General features: G+C 52.4%; 1 protein-coding gene across 1 annotated transcript; it reads left to right on the top strand.

Annotated features, from left to right (window-relative positions):
- Positions 1-4165: 4165 nt before the first annotated feature.
- LOC106864455 (uncharacterized) lies at positions 4166-9146 on the top strand. Its single transcript, XM_014894083.2, has one exon. The coding sequence runs from the start codon at positions 4166-4168 to the stop codon at positions 7175-7177; it is 3012 nt and encodes a 1003-aa protein (XP_014749569.2). The 3' UTR covers positions 7178-9146.
- Positions 9147-17318: the final 8172 nt, after the last annotated feature.

The raw sequence follows: 17318 nt of genomic DNA, 5'->3' as shown, positions 1-17318 counted from the left end.
TTAGGGTTGAGACCCCAGCCATAGATCATGGGACAGAGAGTGTACAGAAGGCAGCATGTTTGCAACTGATGAATGACAGATGTTCCAGGACAGCCCTCACCTACATCACTGGTTATCCAAGTATGTGGCTGCCATGGTTAGAGTTTTGCTGGACGTGATGAAACACTGCAGCAGAATTACAGGATCAGTTGAGGTAAGTGTTAAACCCCACAGAGAGGAAGACAAGGGAAAAGACTCTTAATGTGGAGAGAGAGATCTTAGGGGGTAATTAACTATGGCAGAAGGATGGGTTTCACTGAACGATTAGTAACCAGAACAACAATCAGGAGATTGAAATGGCAGCAAGGAAGTGGACTGCCCAAAAGAGAGCAGCAGGGTCCCAGTGCCCAATGGAATGTAGTGTGAGCAAAAGGCTTGCAGCAAGAATTTCTCAGTAAGTGATAAATTATTCGCTGATGTTCTGGAGAATGTAGTGCCTGGAATGGAGTGCCTGAGGAAAAGGAAAGTTGCACTCCTTTGCCACAGGCAGGATAAAGATGTTGATGTGGGAGTTGGAACTCCTGAGATACCTATCAGTACTGTGGCCCCACAGGCTAATATTGTTAATTGGACTCTTAAAAACAACTTTCAACATCCTTAGTAACTGAGCTGGGGGCTGACAGCTGCAAACATTTAAGGAGGCTCACCAAAAATAAGACTGACACAGAAAGTGAGGTATCAAAGTCACCACTGGCTTCTGAGATGGAGACAGGAGAAAAACTGAGAATCCAAGTTGATAAACTTATGACTGAGAAAGATCATCCTAGGACCCTCCTTGCTTCAGCAGAGTGTAAGGAAAGACTATTATTTGAGAATTTGAATAGGGAAAATTATAGAAGAGAGAAACAAGATCTGAGAGCGAAAATAGGAAGAAAGCAGCTGAATTATCTCTGTTACTGAGAATTGAATAGTTGCAGAAAGAGTTCCAGGAAGAAAAGGATAAAATATGAAAACTGAAGGAAAAGGCAAAGGTGAAGCCAGCTACCAATTCACTCTGTATTGTACAGAGTTCGTTCAGGTGGCTGATTTGCAAAAGCATTCCAAGGACAAGCCAAATGAGACTGAAATCCAGCAAGTGGAACCCTATCAATACATACGTAGTAATGACCCATACATCCAGATTCCAGTTGGTTCTTGTCATTAATTAATTACATTTCTAATAGATACAGGAGCACAGCACTCAGTACTAATGAAGCAGGATGCCTAGAAGCTGGGTGTATGACCCAGACACCAAGAGTTAAAAATCACTGAAGTAAACGGAGCAAATGTTATCTGCCAAGCTGCTAAGATTAATTTATGGCTCCTGGATTAGAAGTAGATATTGGCTACTTGCTTTGCAATCAAAGATCACAATGAAAATATTTGGGGTTTTGACGTTCTGAATGATCAAATCTGTTGTCTGCCTGTTGGCAGTGAGTCAATGTTAATGTTTGAACATTAGTCCGATCCCTAAAAGGAGTCCAGAGACTGTGCTGACTCCATGTGCCTGAGGACTTGCCCAGTGGAAACTTGAGTGGCATTTTTCTTTGAAGAGTTTTCTCCCTGGGACACCCTTGTGAGACCCCTATGAGACCCTCATGAAACCCCCAAGAGACCCTTGTATGAGAAGCCTCAGGTGCCCTCCAGCTACCCCGCAGGACTCAGCAGAGGGCATAAGCCCCCAGGAAACGCAGGTAGAAGTAGTGGTACTCAAGGACAAAGGTGACAGTGACAGCAATGACACTGCAGAAACAGCCGAAGGCCCTGAACGGCAGCACAATGAGCCCATGCCCAGCAGATGACTTGTAGGGGTACACCACCTGACTGGGATCAAAAAACTGCCTCTCTCCCCAAAGATAAACCCCACAAAGCCAAACACCATCCAAATACCCCATATCCCTCCAAATGCCCCCATATTCCCCAAATTCAGCTGGGCACAGGGGTCTCACGTGGACCTCACAGTTATAAAGCACCTGATGGGGGTCGAAGAACTGATCCCTCCCCAAAAAAGTACGTCCCTGTGGTCAAATAACTGCCTCTGCATCCCAAAATATCCCCCAAATACCCACATACCTTTCCCAAACTGCACAAATACAGGTGGGCATGGGGGTCTCACCCGGGCCTTGGAGGTGAGCAGGGTGATGGGGGCAATGCTCTACAGGGTCAGGTACACAGAGAGCTGGATGGAGCTCCCCAGTCTGATGTGGCCCCTGAGAGCACCAACACTGTGAGTGCCCCATAGAGATGTCCAAACCTACCCCACAGACCTCCCCAAAGGCTCTATTGTTGCAGTGTGTTTTTTGTTAATGGTATGTTCTGTTATTGCCCAAGTTAATAGTTTAGTCCAAAATTATACCCTCCCACCCACCTTGTCAATCTATCCTGAATTAGGTGTCAATCCTGCTTTGTGCCAGCCCCCTGCTTGGAAATCCCCTTTGGAAATCCCCTAAAACTCCACCTCTCATTAGTCCATGTGACTCAGTTTTCCCCCTACCTCCCTCATTGGACAGTGCCCTTGTAAACCCTACCCTTTATCCTTCCTCAGAATTTCTCCCGTTTCCTAAGAGTTTGTACCTTCCCCTTGAACCTCCCCCATATTTAAGTTGTTCTACCGTTCCATTTTTGTCTTTTGCCCCCCGAATTCCCCCGAGTAATAAATCCTTTTTATCCTTTGCAAAAGACTTCCCCCTCCTCCTTGCCTCCTTCGAATGCAATCTGACAGCCAAAAAGGGCATGGAGCCATAGCTGGAGCTACATCTAAGGCCTCCTGTTCCCGGGGTGGAACTCACTCTGGGCACAGGACCGTAGTGGCAAAGTGAGTGCAGCTCTGGCCGTTGTGTCACTCTATAGGACCCCTGACTGCCCCACAGCTTCCCCTGTGCCCCCCAGCCACCTCCCCATATCCTCCGTGGTACCTATGATGGAAAAGTACTTGTGCAGCAGGATGGGCATGAGGAGGAAAATGAGGAAGCTGACGGGGGGGTCGGCTGGCATGGGGTCAAGGGGAGGCCTGGGCACCCCCTTTCATCACACTCCCCACAGGAGGGTCTGGGCATCCTCATAACTCCTGTACTCCCTCAAGCTCCCCATCACCTCCCATGACTTTAAAGTGCCCCAGTCCAGGCCAGTGCAGCCCAGTACAGCCCACTAGCACCCAGTACAGTCCAGTATAATTCAGTACAACTCAGCAGAGCCCAGTATAGACCAATATAGTCAAGTATAACCCAGTATGAGAGAGTATAACTTGGTAGAGCCCAGTATTTCCCCCAAAGGAACCAAAACCAGATGGTTCAGCCTGAGGAAGGGGAAGAAGAACAAAGAGCAGCACATGGCAGCAGGGGGATGGAGGAGGGGCTAAGGGGTGGTAAGAGGCTTGGGTGTCCTGGGGACCCCCCAGACTCCAGGGATCCGCACCGGGGGGGGGGGGGGGGGTGGGTGGGGGGTGGAGTGACCCAGCTGTGTGGCCTCATACCTCTGTCACCTCCCCCCAGGGACCCCTAAATCTGTTCAGTCAGGGGCCTTCCCCGCCCATGTCACAGGGAGGTGGGTGGGGTAGTGGTGGCAAAAAGTGATAACTGAAACTTCCCTTTTCTAACCCCAAAATCACCCAAAGCGGAGGTAGTGGCACGGTGGGAACTTGATGGGCAGTGGGGGGTCCCCAAAATACCTGAGGACTGGGGGACTAGGGGTCCTTGGGGTGTGTGGAAGTTCTGTGGCCCTGAGGGAGGTACCTAGGCCCTAATGGGGGTCCCTGGGGTGTGTCTCCCTGGGTTGTGGTTGGGGGAGGGTCTCCGGGCCCTGAAGGGAATCACTGGAATGTGTGTGGGTCCCTGGGGTATGGATGAGGAGTCCTTGGACCCTGATTGGGGATCCTGGCATTCTGGCGGGAGTTTCTGGTGCATGGATGAGGGGTCCCTGGGGTTCTGGTGGTCTCTGGTGTTGGATGAGGGGTCCTTGGGCCTTGAGTGGGGTCTTTGGGATGGTGGTGGGGTCCCTGCGTTGCGAGGGGGATCCCTAGGGTGGTGGGGATCCCTGAGCCCCAAGTGTGGTCCCTGGGTGTCAAGGGGGGCCTCTGCAGTACTTAGGACACGCCTCATCTCACTCTCTCTCCCCCACTGCATCCAAGGTCTCTCCAGGGTGCGTCAGGATGTGCACCCCACTGCTGGTGACCCTGCTGACACTGGTGTTGGTGCCTGCAGGGGTCTCTCCCTATGGCTTCCACAACTGCATCCAGGCGCCATGGGACCCTGGGCTGTTCCGCTGCATCCAGCGCTTCCTGAGCACCGTGGGGGCTGCAGTGGGTGACCTCCCGTCCACTGCCACATCCCTCAACCTCTCTGTCAACACCTTGCGCCAGGTGCCCCCCCGTGCCTTTGCCCACCTGCCACGTCTCTACACCCTTGATCTGAGCCACAACCAGCTGGAACTGCTGGCCCCGGAGGCTTTCTGTGGGCTGTCATCACTAGCCCACTTAAACCTCGCGCACAACAACTTGTCAGTGCTGGCCACAGGTGTATTCACCCCGCTGGGGAACCTGAGCACACTGCGGCTGGACTACAATCCGCTACAGAAGGTGGCCCCTGGGGCTTTCCAGTCACTGGAAGCACTCAGCACACTTTGGTTGCGGGGTGGTCAGCTCAGCGCGCTGGAGCCCGTGGCCACAGCTGTGAGGAATCTGACACACCTGGACCTGCTTGACCTGTGTGCCAACATGGTGTCGACACTGGCCCCAGGGCTGCCGCCTACACTGAGGGTCCTGCTCCTCTGCAATAACTCACTGGGATCTCTTTCAGGGGCCACTCCTGGAGTGATTCCCCCAGGGCTGCGTGTGCTCGACCTGTCCTACAACAACATCTCGGACCCTGCACCGCTCGCTCGCCTGTGTCTGCACAACCTGACATCCCTGCACCTGGCTGGGAACCCACTGGACATGGTGCAGCTGCTGCACATGGCTGGAGTCCCCCCACGCCATGTGGATGTGTCAGGGCTACGGATGGGCATAGGGGACTTGGAATACTTGTGCCAGCAGCTGACAGGGCCGCTACTGGAGAGGCTGCAGCTGCAGCGTTTGAAGCTCAAAGCAATGCCCAACGGGGCTCTGGCCAAGTGTCCAGAGCTGGGTGCCCTGGACGTGTCTGGCAACCAGCTGCGGTACTTGGGCTGCATAGGACGGCTGCTGAACCAGGTACAGCGTGCAACACTGCGTGAGCTGGTGGCTGAGCACAACTTGCTGCAGCGGCTGCCATCGTGCAAAGGGACTCCGGTTCTGCACCAACTGCACAATGTGTCCCTACGCTTCAACCGCATCCTAGTAGCTGGTGCGGGTGCCTTTGACAATGCACCAGCCCTGCGGCAGCTGCGGCTGGATGTGAATGGGCTGGCACGACTGCACCGTGCAGCACTGCGTGGACTCCACGACCTGCGGCACCTGCGCCTCGACAACAACCTGCTCACCGACCTCCTGCCCGGCTCCTTTGCCGACCTGCAGCAGCTGGAAGACCTCAACCTGCGCAACAACCGTGTGGCCGTGCTCTTCCCTGGCGCCTTCAAGGGGCTCGACCACCTGAAGACCCTTGACCTGGGTGGGAACAACCTGCGGCATTTGGCACCCAAGGCATTCCAGGGTCTCCCGCAGCTTTGCCGTCTCTACCTGGATGGCAACCGGCTGCTGGAGGTGAGAGCAGAGGCATTCCAGCTGGTGCAGATGACACTGGGAGTGCTGGACCTGCGTGCCAATGCGCTGCGCTACCTGAGCCGACACCTGCAGCAGCCGCCACCTTTCCGCTACCTGCACAACCTGTATGACCTGAAGCTGCAGGCCCAACAGCCATATGGGATGCGTGTGGTCCCACATCACTTTTTCCAGGGCCTCAGTGCCTTGCGCTCACTCTACCTATCACAGAACTCGCTCTCGGCCATCCCTGCCGATGCCTTCGATGACCTGGCACAGCTGCAGTACCTGACGCTAGCTGACAGCAACGGTGGGATGGGCCACCTGCCCGCCGGCATCTTCAAGAACCTGAGCCGACTGCGCAGCCTAAACCTGGAGAGTGCAGGACTGCGCAGCCTTGGCCCTGAGGTCTTTGGCAACCTGACACGACTGAAGGAGCTGCGCCTGGCCAAGAACGAGCTGCGTGCACTGGATGTGACTCTGGCCACGTGCCTCCCCGCCCTGCACTATCTGGATCTGCGCAAGTGCCCGCTGAGTTGCAGCTGTGCCAATGCCTGGCTGCCTGGCTGGCTGGCGCGTGGGCCCGTGCAGGTGGTCTACCTGTATAACTACACCTGTGGTGAGATGGGTGGGGCCTCCACATACCTGCACTGCTTCGACACGCATGTGTGCTACCTGGACATGGGGCGGTACCTGTTTGCGGGGACAGCACCGGCTGTGCTGCTGCTGCTGGTGCTGCCGCTGCTGCACCACCGCGGGTACTGGCGGCTGCGCTACCAGCTGTTCCTGCTGCGTGCGTGGGCACGTGGGCGCTGGCGGCGGGAGCAGCGGCGCTACACCTATGACACCTTTGTGTCCTACAACTCCGGGGATGAGCGATGGGTGCTAGAGGAGCTGGTGCCTGAGCTGGAGCGTGGAGCCTTGCGGCTCTGCCTGCACCACCGTGACTTTCGCCCTGGCCGTGCCATAGTGGACAACATCGTGGACGCTGTGTACAACAGCCGGCACACAGTATGTGTGGTGAGCCGCGGGTACCTGCGCAGTGAGTGGTGCTCACTGGAGATCCAGATGGCCAGCTATCGCCTCTTTGACGAGCTGCGCGATGTCCTTGTCCTCATCTTCCTCGAGGATATTCCTGAGGCTGAGCTCTCAGCCTTCCACCGCATGCGCCGTGTGCTGCTGCGGCGCACACACCTGCGCTGGCCCCCTGACCCCCCTGCACAGCCCCTCTTCTGGGCAAAGCTCAGATGTGCCTTGAGTGGGGGGGAGGAGGAGGAGGAGGACAGGGAGAGGGGAGGCAGGGAGAAGGGGTGCCCTGGCACATCTGAAATCCCCGGCGAAGTTCTTCCTCAGGAAAGCAACTTTCCGCCCCAAAATCACAGTTTATTATATGGGGAAGGTGCCCTGTGGAGTGGGGATGATGGCAACAATGAGGAAGAGAAGAAGGAAGAGAGGAAGGGAGGGGAGCAGGGAGGGAGGCTGCCCTGACAGGACTGGGACCCCTGTGGAGGTTCCCCTCAGAAAAGCAATTTTCTACTCCAAAATTATTGGCTTTTCTCTTGGGAATATGCTCTGCACAGTGGGGATGAAGGTAACCAGAAGGAGAAGGAGGAGGAGAAGGCAGGGGAGAGGGAGAAAGGCTGCAGGGATAGAGAACAGCTGCTCTAGAACGACCTCACCCTGGTCGATGGGTCAATGGGGATCCCCAGGGACATTCCAAATCAAAAAAATGTGGTTTTGTCCCAAAATCCCTGGTTATCCTCTGAGAAATGTGCAGTCGGGACAACAGTAATGAGGAAGAGGGGAAGGAGGAGGAGGAAAAGACGGGGGAAAAATGAACCTCAGTGTTCAGATGCAGCAAATGCTTCATCACTCAGTTCCTTTTCTTGGCACGTGGGAGCTGCACCTCTTGCACATCTGGCTCTCCCTGGGTACACGCTGCAGCATCTCAGTCAGCTGCTTCTGCCCATAGCAGCAGCCCCAGGGCTGGGAAATTCCGGCAGCATATGGGAGGCACATACCAATCCATCCCGCCATGCATCGTCCTGCCCAGCAGCTCCCGAGCCCTGGGCATGTCCCTGCCTCGTTCCTGCCTGATCCCTGCTGAACCAGGGCATGCTGCAGGTGTCTGGGCTCATGGCTGCAGTCACGGGTCTGTGGCAGCTGCCGCATAGGGAAGTCCTTCTTCAAGCTCGTCAGCTGTTGTCCCAGATTGGGATGTGGCTCTGCCTGCTCAGCTCTTGGCCCTGGGGTGCTCGGGGATATCCCTCCCGGGCTCATCCCTGGACAGCCAGAGCCTGGCAGTGCCAGGCCAGTAACAGCCTTCTCTTCCTTACCCTCCGGCCAGTGGGCGCATGATGCTGTCGAGGGCCAGCAGTGAGCAATTGATGCTGGTCCCTCCCACAGCTCCTCTCCCCAGTCCTTGGTGACCCAGGCTCACTCCAAGCCCACCGGGTCAGTCAGGCTCACCTTGGCCACGTGCAGATGCCCAGCAAAACCAACAGCACGGTCGGTCCTGCTGCTTCACCTGGATCTGTGAGGACAGAGATGGTTCCACACGCCTCTGGGGTGGCTGACTGGAGCAAGTAGCATCAGCGGGACCAGGGCTCTGTGTTTCCCATGGAATGGGTCAGTGGATCACCCTGGTGAGGCAGGAGTAGGAAAGGAACCTGGCACACTGTAAGGATGAACCAAACACCTGGAGATGACACAAGGAGCAAAGCCAGGGAAAGGATCTGACAAGAAGGGACAGAGTTATGGAAAAGAATCAGCAACTCCCATGTTTAGTGGTGGAGAATGATACAGTTGGTCGGGTTTCCAAAAGCCTGGAAAAGCATGTAGACACTTGGATTACTCCCCTGCAAGTAGCAAGGGGTGAGGCACTAGGTTTAGGCTGAAGTGATAGCCAGAACCTCCATCTGCCCAGGCACCTGTGACAGCCCTGCAAATTCGGGGAAGTACATGGCTGGAATTGAAATCCGCTGGCAAGTTTGCACCAAGAAACTGGGGAGCACTTTGACAGTCCTGTGATGTGTAATTCCTGGCTCAGTGCTGAGTGGGACTGCCCTGGGATGTTGATCTCAGCAGCTTCCTAGCTTTATTTCCAACATTGATTGGAGCAATACCACAGCCAGCAGCACTCACCAGGAGGATGGCATGGGAGTGGGAGGAGGTGGCATTGGCCTTGGTGTGATGCTGCACTGGTTTTTATTGCCCTTCACCAACATCTTCAGGATCTGCTCTGGTGATGTGGGCTGAGAGAGAATGGGCACAGAGATCAGCACTCCAGATGCAGCACCCAGACATCCCAGCACAAGCAGCCCAGACACTCGGGCTGAGGCATCCTGCAGCTCTGCAGGCCCTGTGACAACTTGGGGTCACATCTGCTGCCAGCACAGAGGAGCTGTGCAGGTGGCACCCTGGGATCTTCACATCCCCGGTGTCCCCAGGACAGAAGAGAGAGGAGTGGAGGGGGAGAGAAGGGGAGGGAAGGGGAGCTTCCTGCAGCAGCCCCCCTGGCTTACTCCCAGGCTGGGCTGGGATGAGGCAAAGCTCATCACCCTCCCTGCTCCCCTTTAGGGCAATTTTTTTCCCTATTTCAGCCTCTTCGATGCAGCAGAGGCAAAAGGAGTTGCCAAATCAGCACTGCTATGATGTGGAGATCACTCTTGAACCTTCCCCTGAACAAGCTGACAGCCCCATTCCCACGTCTCTCCCCATGAGGTGTTTCTGCTTCCAGACCTTCTGATTCCTCTTGTTTGCATCTATCTTCCAACACCCCTTTGAAGCCTCCCCACCAGCATGGCCATCCTAGTTTCAGCCAGGACAGAGTCGCTAAAATAGAGTTAATTTTTTTCCCAGTAGCTGAGGGGTGGTGTTGTGGGCGTTTCTAGGAGGTTATTCAATACCATCTTATTTGCCAGGGGTAAGGGAAAAGGACTCTCTCCCTCCTTCTGCGAGGAGAAAGCATGGCAGGTGAAACAGTGTTGTCACGGACTTTCTATGTAGATTCTTTGTCTTATACCTTCTGTCATTAATATTGTTTTTGTTACTGTTTGCTTTCTTTGGTTCGAGGGTGTGTTGGACTCCCACAGCTGATAGCCCTGGGACTGCGGTCTCCACTCAGAAGGTATTAGGCTTGTGCTCTGTGAATATCCTTAGCCCTGAGTTGTTACTTTATCTTATCTGCATCAGCGAGCAGTGTAGGGCCTCAGTCAGGGCCCCATTCAGGGTGTTGTGGTCTTCTCTGCAGCTTTTGTAATACAGTTTTACTATAATAGGCAAAAGTCCTTCATGAAGGACATGTTTAAATCATAAACTTTAATATTTCACTCTCCGACACACAGCAATTCAGGATCACAACTGGGCCAAGACTTGGTTGCCAAGGCAAAAAATTTAGGAGTGGGTCCATTGATGATGCTGTGGTAACTGGCCCTCAGAATGAAACTTCAAATGGCTGCCGTGGCCATAGGATCTGCTACAGGCCTCAGCTCATGCCCATGGCAACTTGTAACAATGGATCACCATGGAGCTGCTCCAGGACTGGTGTCAGCCATGGGTCCTGGTGATGGGCCTGGAGTGACAGGATGAGGGAGAATGACTTCCCCCTGATAGAGAGCAGCTTTAGATCAGCATCTAGAAAAAAATCTTCCCTGTAAGGGTAGTGAGGCCCTGGCACAGGTGTGGCTGCCCAAACGCTGGAAGTGTCCAAGGCCAGTTTGGGCAGGGCTTGTGGCAACTTCATCTAGTGGAATGTGTCCCTGGCAGGAGGGTTGGAAGTAGAGGCTCTTTAAGGTCCCTTCCAACCCAAACCATTCTGTGATTCTATGATTCTATGAGTGGTGTGTGATGTGATAGTTGGGAGTGTCTTGGGCAGAGCAACCGCAAAATTACAGTTTTCCTCTGTGGGCACATATGTGCCCATGTGCCATAAAACAAGCTGGCCTGGTTGAAGGGAGAACTTAGGTAGGAACTCAGGGCAAAAGAGAGCATGTGTTACCTCTGGAAGGAGAGGCAGAAAACCTCGGGGATTACAAGGATGTTGTGAGGTGATAATGCAAGAAAGTTAGAAGGGCCAAAGCCAAAGTGGGACTTAATTTGGCTAGTGCAATTAAAGTTAACAAGAAAAGTTTCTATAAATCCCTTGGCAGCAAAAGGAGGGCTCAGGGAAGTGTCCATCCTTTGCTGGATGCAGAGGGCAGTGCTGTGTCAGGGAGGGGGAAAAGACTCAGTCTTTAATACCAAACCCAGTTGTCCTGAGGATGCTCAGCTTCCAGGGCTGGAAGTTGGTGACAGGGAGCTGAGTGAAGCCCCTGAAATCCAGGAGGAAACAGTCAGTGACCTGCTCTGCCAATGAGATACACACACAAGTCCCTGGGCACGAATGAGATGCACCTGAGGGAGCTGGAGAGAGCTGGCCAAGTCTATTTCATTCATTCTCAGTAGTTCTGGTAAACTGAAGGAGTTCCTGTTGACTGGAAAGCAAATGTGATGCCCATCTATGATAAGGATTGGAAGGAGGATTAATGGAACTCCAGGCCTGTCAGCCTGACCTCTGTACTGGGGAAGGCAATGGAGCAGATTCCGAGTGCTATCCTACAGTATGTGCAAGACAACCAGGGGATCAGGCCCAGACAGTGCATGTTTGGGAAAGGTAGGTCCTTCTGTGACAGAATGACCCATTCAGTAGATGAGGGAAAGGCTGTGGATGTGTGTTTCTACACATCAGTAAAGCCTTTGACACTGGAGAAGCAGGATGCTCATGGATTGGACAGGGGAACTGTTTGCTGGATGTAGAACTGGCTGATGCCCAAGCCCAGAGAGTGGTGGGAAATGGAACTAAATCCAGTTGGGGCTGGTGTAGCAGGACATATTCCCCACCACAAGAGCTTGCTAATTGGTGAAATGAATCACTAGGCACCACTTGTCTCGTGGTTATTCAGGTGCCATGGAAGTGAGACTTCTAGCTGACAATTCAAGCTGTATCCAAAAATCTTAGCCTAAGACAGGTCTTGTCTGAAGCTCCCATTCTAGCCATAACAGCTGATTACTTGTGAGTGACCCCAGGGGTCAGTGTTGGGGCCAATCCTGTTTAGCATCTTTATTGATGATCTGGATGAGGGGATCAAATGGAAATCACACTAAGTTCACAAATGACACCAACTTGTGTGGGAGGGTGGATCTGCTGGAGGGCAGAAAGGTTCTGCAGAGGGATCAGGATGGGCTCAATCGATGGGCTGAGGACAATGGTGTGAGGGTCAACAAGGCCAAGTGCCCAGTCCTGCCCTTGGGTCACAACAACCCCATGGAACACTCCAGGCTGGGGAAGGAGTGGCTTGAGAGCTGCTCAGCAGAAAGGAACTTGGGGGTTTGTGGGGGTGTATGCTGGGCTTTGCACCACTTATTAGTGGTTTGTCATCAGTCCCATCTGTTTTCTCTCAGAGCCAGGATTAATAGAAACACAATTGAGGCAATTCTCGTGTTTGGGCTTGGATGTTTATTATATCTTATCAAAAATTACAGAAAGTATGACAGCACCTCTGGCTCCTTGCTAGAAGTAGGAAAAATGGCTTACAGTTGAGCTTGCTTCAAGGCCTTTTAAAGCTAAACAAACCAGTAAAAGTTTAACACCTACATTATTTATTCTTTTGACCCAATATGAGATTCCCACAACCCTTAGAGTGATATTTGACTGACCAACCAAAGGCTACTACCCAAGTTCCGTGAAGAAGACGGAAGAAGAAGGTGAATAAAGAAAAAGACACCACCCAAATTTCTCCATCTTGTCCCATAACCACCACTGCACTATAAAAACCTCAAATTTAAAACCCATCACCCAGTGAAAATACACTCATCTAACCCACTACACATTCGTGATTTCTAACTCACTATTCATATTTCCAAGCCTTCTCCAAGGTTTCAGGTCCAGAGCAGTGTTTTCCAGGTGGTCTGTTCCTGGAAGCACAGAAAGCTCAAAAACTCCAGATTTCTCAGATTCAAGAGAGGTTCTGGTTGGCAGCCATCTGGATTTGAGCCGGCTGGATTTTTTTTGCCAAGTGGGCAAGAAGGACAGTGGCACCTGGCCTGGATCAGCCACAGTATGGCCAGCAGGACCAGGGCAGTGATTGCTCCTCTGAACTGGGCACTACTGAGGTGCCACCTCATGTCCTGTGTCCAGTTCTGGCAAGAAGTTGTGCAAGAGAGACATTGAGGAGCTGGAGTGAGTCCAGAGAAGGCAGTGGAGCTGGGGAAGGGTCACAGAAACACCTCTTGCCAGGAGCAGCTAAGGAAACTAGGGTTTTTTAATCTGGAGAAGAAAAGGCTCAAGGGGAGCCTCACTGCTCTCTATAAATGCCCAAAAAGAAGTTTTAGTCAGGTGGTCTTCAGTCTCTTCTGCCCTGTCTTAAGTGACAGAACGAGAGGAAATGGCTTTAAGTTGGGGCCGGGGGGGGTTCAGATCAGATATTAGAAAACAATTTTAGAGCGTTCAGTCATTGGTAAAATTTGCCCAAGGAGGTGGTGGAGTTCAAGGGGTGCCTGAATGTTCACTTGGGGATATGGTTTAGGGGTGATTATAGTGGTGTTGGGTTGACTGTTGGACTAGATTATCTTGAAGGTCTTTTTCAACCTTAATGATAGTGATTCCGTGATTGTGTGACCTGCCACCACTGCCTCCAGCTTTGTGCTCTGGGCATGTTTTCTCAGTAGTGTCCCTCAGTGGGAGCCTTGAACACTACAAGAAACTTCACAGTTTGAATCCAACTTTGGCCTCTCAAGAGGATTCTTTAACTTTCCTCAGGGTCTAAGGTTCAAAGATGTGTTAGGTTAACACAACTTGGCTTTTAGGGGGGGCAGAGGAAGCCATAGAGGCTGCTTCTGAGAGAGAAGCTCCTCGAAATTTCCACTATGTCCAGCAGAGCCAATCCTTAAAAGATTTTGACAATTGACATCTGGCTGACCCTATTAGGGAAGTAGGCAACACCTCTGTGATGACATATTTAAGAAGGAAAAAGCGCACAATTTCTCTTTCTTCTTTGCCTCCAAGGGGAGGTGAGGGGGCCACTGGGCACCTTCCCTGCATGGCTGTCGGGGGCCATGGTGCTGGGGGACCATTCTGAAGACACTAGCAGCCACATGGCTGAGACCTTGTGGCCACCAGCCCCTGCCCAGCTGGGCCAGCGCCAGAAGCACCCATGCAGCCAGGTGGCATGGCCACAGCATGGCTCACAATGAACTTTACTTGCTCTTAGCCAGCCATGCTGCAGACAGAAGGGCAGAAGCAGCGGCAGCAGTTTTTCCCTTTCTGGCACCCTGCATGAAGAGAGGCGCTGAGTAGAGCCAGTGGCTGGTGCAGCTTGCGTGATGTCGGTGGGGACCACATGACCAGCAGTGAAAGGCATGGTGAGCAATTCCCCGAAGTGGGCCCCGGAAGGAATCAACTTTTCAGTGTTGCAGAATTCTGTAAGGCTTCTTTTTAAGTGATAGAACTTGAGAACAAACAAACTTATGAACACAAATTCTCTCCTGAGTCAGAGAAAAGGAAAAGGTGAAGACGTGAGGAGAGTGGCAAGGTTAGTGCAGAGGAAGGAAGGAGTGGAGGAGGTGCTCAGGCTGTCAGAGCTGAGATTTTTCTACAAACCCTGGTGAGGACTGTAATACAACAAATTGTTTCCCTATAATTCATGAAGTGCGTGGAGGCATGCAGAATTCACCCACAGGTCGTGAAAGAAAAGGGGCTCGCACTGGAGCATGTGCATGCTGAGAAGCTATGATCTAGTGAGAGGCTTGAACAGAGAGAAAGAACCCTTGCTTACAGAGATAGAGGAAGAAAACCCTTGTGTTTTTACTAGAACAAAAACTACACCGCATGAACCAAATGGCCCACAAAAAAGAGTTGTGGGAAAACTGCTTTCCCTGTGGGAGGGGACTCACACTGTGGCAGGTTTGGGTGGGATTGCTACTCATGAAAATTAGAACCATGTTGTAGAAGTTCACAGAGAACTGTCTCCTGTGGGAAGGATCCCACAGCATAGCAAAAGACTCCTCTCCCTAAGCAAACTGAAGAAGATTTTTTGAAGTGACAAACTGACTAAAAACCCCATGTTTTGTGTCCCTGCGCTGTTGGTGGGAGGGGAAGAAGGGCTGGGGGGGTGAAAGGTGTGCTAAAAATTTGTTCCAGTTCTCATTATCCTCTTTAAATTTTGTTTATAACTTTTTCTTTATACCTTTTAAGTTTTGAGCCAGTTTTGCCCTTAAAGTGTTTTCTTCACAATCCTTACCTCAACTCATGAACCCCCTTTTTTCAATTGTTCTTTCCCCCTCCTCTGCTCAACTATAGCAGAGGAAAAATGAGTGTATGATTTTTCATGAGTGCACTGGTATTTAGCCAATGTCAAATCCATGACAAAGGACTCAGCACCAAACCCCCAAGATGGTCATTAAAGTCCTTGTGCTGTGTCTGTGCTGCTGAGCTGGGCTGGGCTCCTGGCACAGAGGCAGCTCCTGGCAAGGGCAGCATTGCAAAGAGACAGCTCTGCCCAGGAGCAGCTCCTGTGCACAGCCCAGCAGGGATGAGGCACTGCCAGAGCATCTCGGGGACACACAGAGCTCAAAGGTGCTCAGCATTGAGGGGATGACAGAGAGCTCACGGCAGGAGAAATCTTGGCAGTGCTGGGCACAGCGAATCTGTGGGAGCAGGGCAATGCAGGGGCAGGTCCTAGAGTCATCTCTTAAAGCTGGCACAGCCCCAGTAATGGGATCTGTGAGGGAGGACTGTTGGGGGGCAGTTTAGCGTAGCTGTGCAGGTGGGGGCTGCAGCCAGGGGTGCCCAGGGCTGTCGTGCAGAGCAGGTTCCTGCAGCCCAGGGCGCTGTGCTGGGGCAGGACTCTGCTGCCTGCCAGGGACAGCTCTCAGCCGGCCCAGGGAGCTGCTCCCAGTACTGGGGAAGATTTGTGGAAGAATCACCTGGTAGGGCAGGAAAGGCTCCTCCTGTTGCCCAGTGGGTACTGCAGGAGTCAGGACTGCTCCCAGCCCCAGGATCAACCCATGGCAGATCCCAAAGAACACTCCAAGAAGTACAGCAAGTCCGGGATTCAGGAAAAGGTCCTGTTCTTTCAATCATGAAGTCTCCTTTTTCTTGGTGGACAACAGAACATAGCTCAGTTTATGAGTGTTGGGGGTTGAATTTTTCCATTTCTTTCTGTGGAATTTTTCTCATTGTTATGCTAAGTATTTTTGGCTACACCCTAGCTAGTAACAGTTTCTCGTGAAGGGGGTGTGGAAAAAAGGGGAATACTGGAAAAGGAAAGATGGGACGGGGCCTGCTCTCTCGCTCGCTCTTGGGAGTCAGAGGAAGGCGGCCGGTGCTGCTACCTACCACTCTCCCCGCAATCCTAACGCCAGAAGCCACGTTCCCTGCTGTCAGACATGACTCTGCTGCCTTCCCACTTCATCCTACTACCTCCGGACACTCTGCCAAGCACCACGACCGACACCGTGAGGGGGAGTCGCTCCTCCACCCCTCTCACCCCTGGGCCGCGGCCGCCATCACCCAGCCCTCTTCAACTGCGCGGGACCTGCCCTGCCCCCAGCACCGGTAACTGAGCGCAGAGGAAGAGGGAGCCTGTGGCCAGAAAGGGACTGGAACTCAGCTATACTGTTCTGTTTTGTTGTCAATTTCTAAAGCTGTTGTTTCTTTTGTTTGCCTTGTTAGATATATTAGTAAAGAACTGTTATTCCTATCCCCATATCTTTTTGCCTGAAAGCACCTGATTCCAAAATTACAATAATTGGAGGGGAGGGAGTTGCACTCTCCATCTCAGAGAAAGGGCACTTACCTTTTCTTAGCAAATACCTATCTTTAAAATCGAGACAGGTAGGAAGGACTAAAACTCAAAATCTGTTTCTCTCAGAGCTGAATACCCAGTGTATCAGAAATCAATACTTAAGGCCTTGCCACTGGCAATGGAGTTTTTCTGCCACTCATGCCCAGTCAGGAGCACTTCAGCTTTCAGTATAGTCCCTGTTGGGATCGCCCTGTCATCCCAGAAACAGAGATTGATTCTTGCCCTTGCATGATGGCAACAGGGTACATTGTGCACCCATGTCAACTAAAGCCATGTGCTCCTGTGGCTCTGCTGTGCCAGGCCATGGATCCACACAGTCCAACAGACCCCACTGTCCTTTTCCCACACCTGGCTGGAGCCAGTGCCCCTCTGGCTCTGATCACATTACACATTGCTCACTTCTTGTAAATACGACCTGGAGGTCCCTTCCAGAAGGTCAGAAGTAACATCAGCCCTTCAATTCTGCCTGAGGACTTGCCCAGTGGAAACCTGAGTGGCATTTTTCTTTGAAGAGTTTTCTGTGGTGATTAATATTTCCTCTCAACTCATAACCTGTGCTGCCAAGGCAGAGGTGGGTTTTCCATCCCACTTCCTCATGTCTTCACCATGGTCAGGCAGGTAAAACCACAGGTTACCTTGCAGTGTGCCCCCTCTCTCTTGAGCAGGGGGCACTTGCTCCCTATAGACTCTGGTGTGTACTGGTGGGGCATGGGACACTTCTTGAAATTGCTGGTAGTCTCCTTTAAATTGCAGAAGGTCCTTTCCACAGAAGAGATGCAGGCCCA

Source organism: Sturnus vulgaris, unplaced genomic scaffold (genome assembly GCF_052056855.1).
Source record: "Sturnus vulgaris isolate bStuVul1 unplaced genomic scaffold, bStuVul1.hap1 Scaffold_84, whole genome shotgun sequence".
Lineage (NCBI taxonomy): Eukaryota > Metazoa > Chordata > Aves > Passeriformes > Sturnidae > Sturnus > Sturnus vulgaris.
Note: the sequence above shows the minus strand (reverse complement) of the source record. Positions and strands in the feature narration are given on the sequence as shown.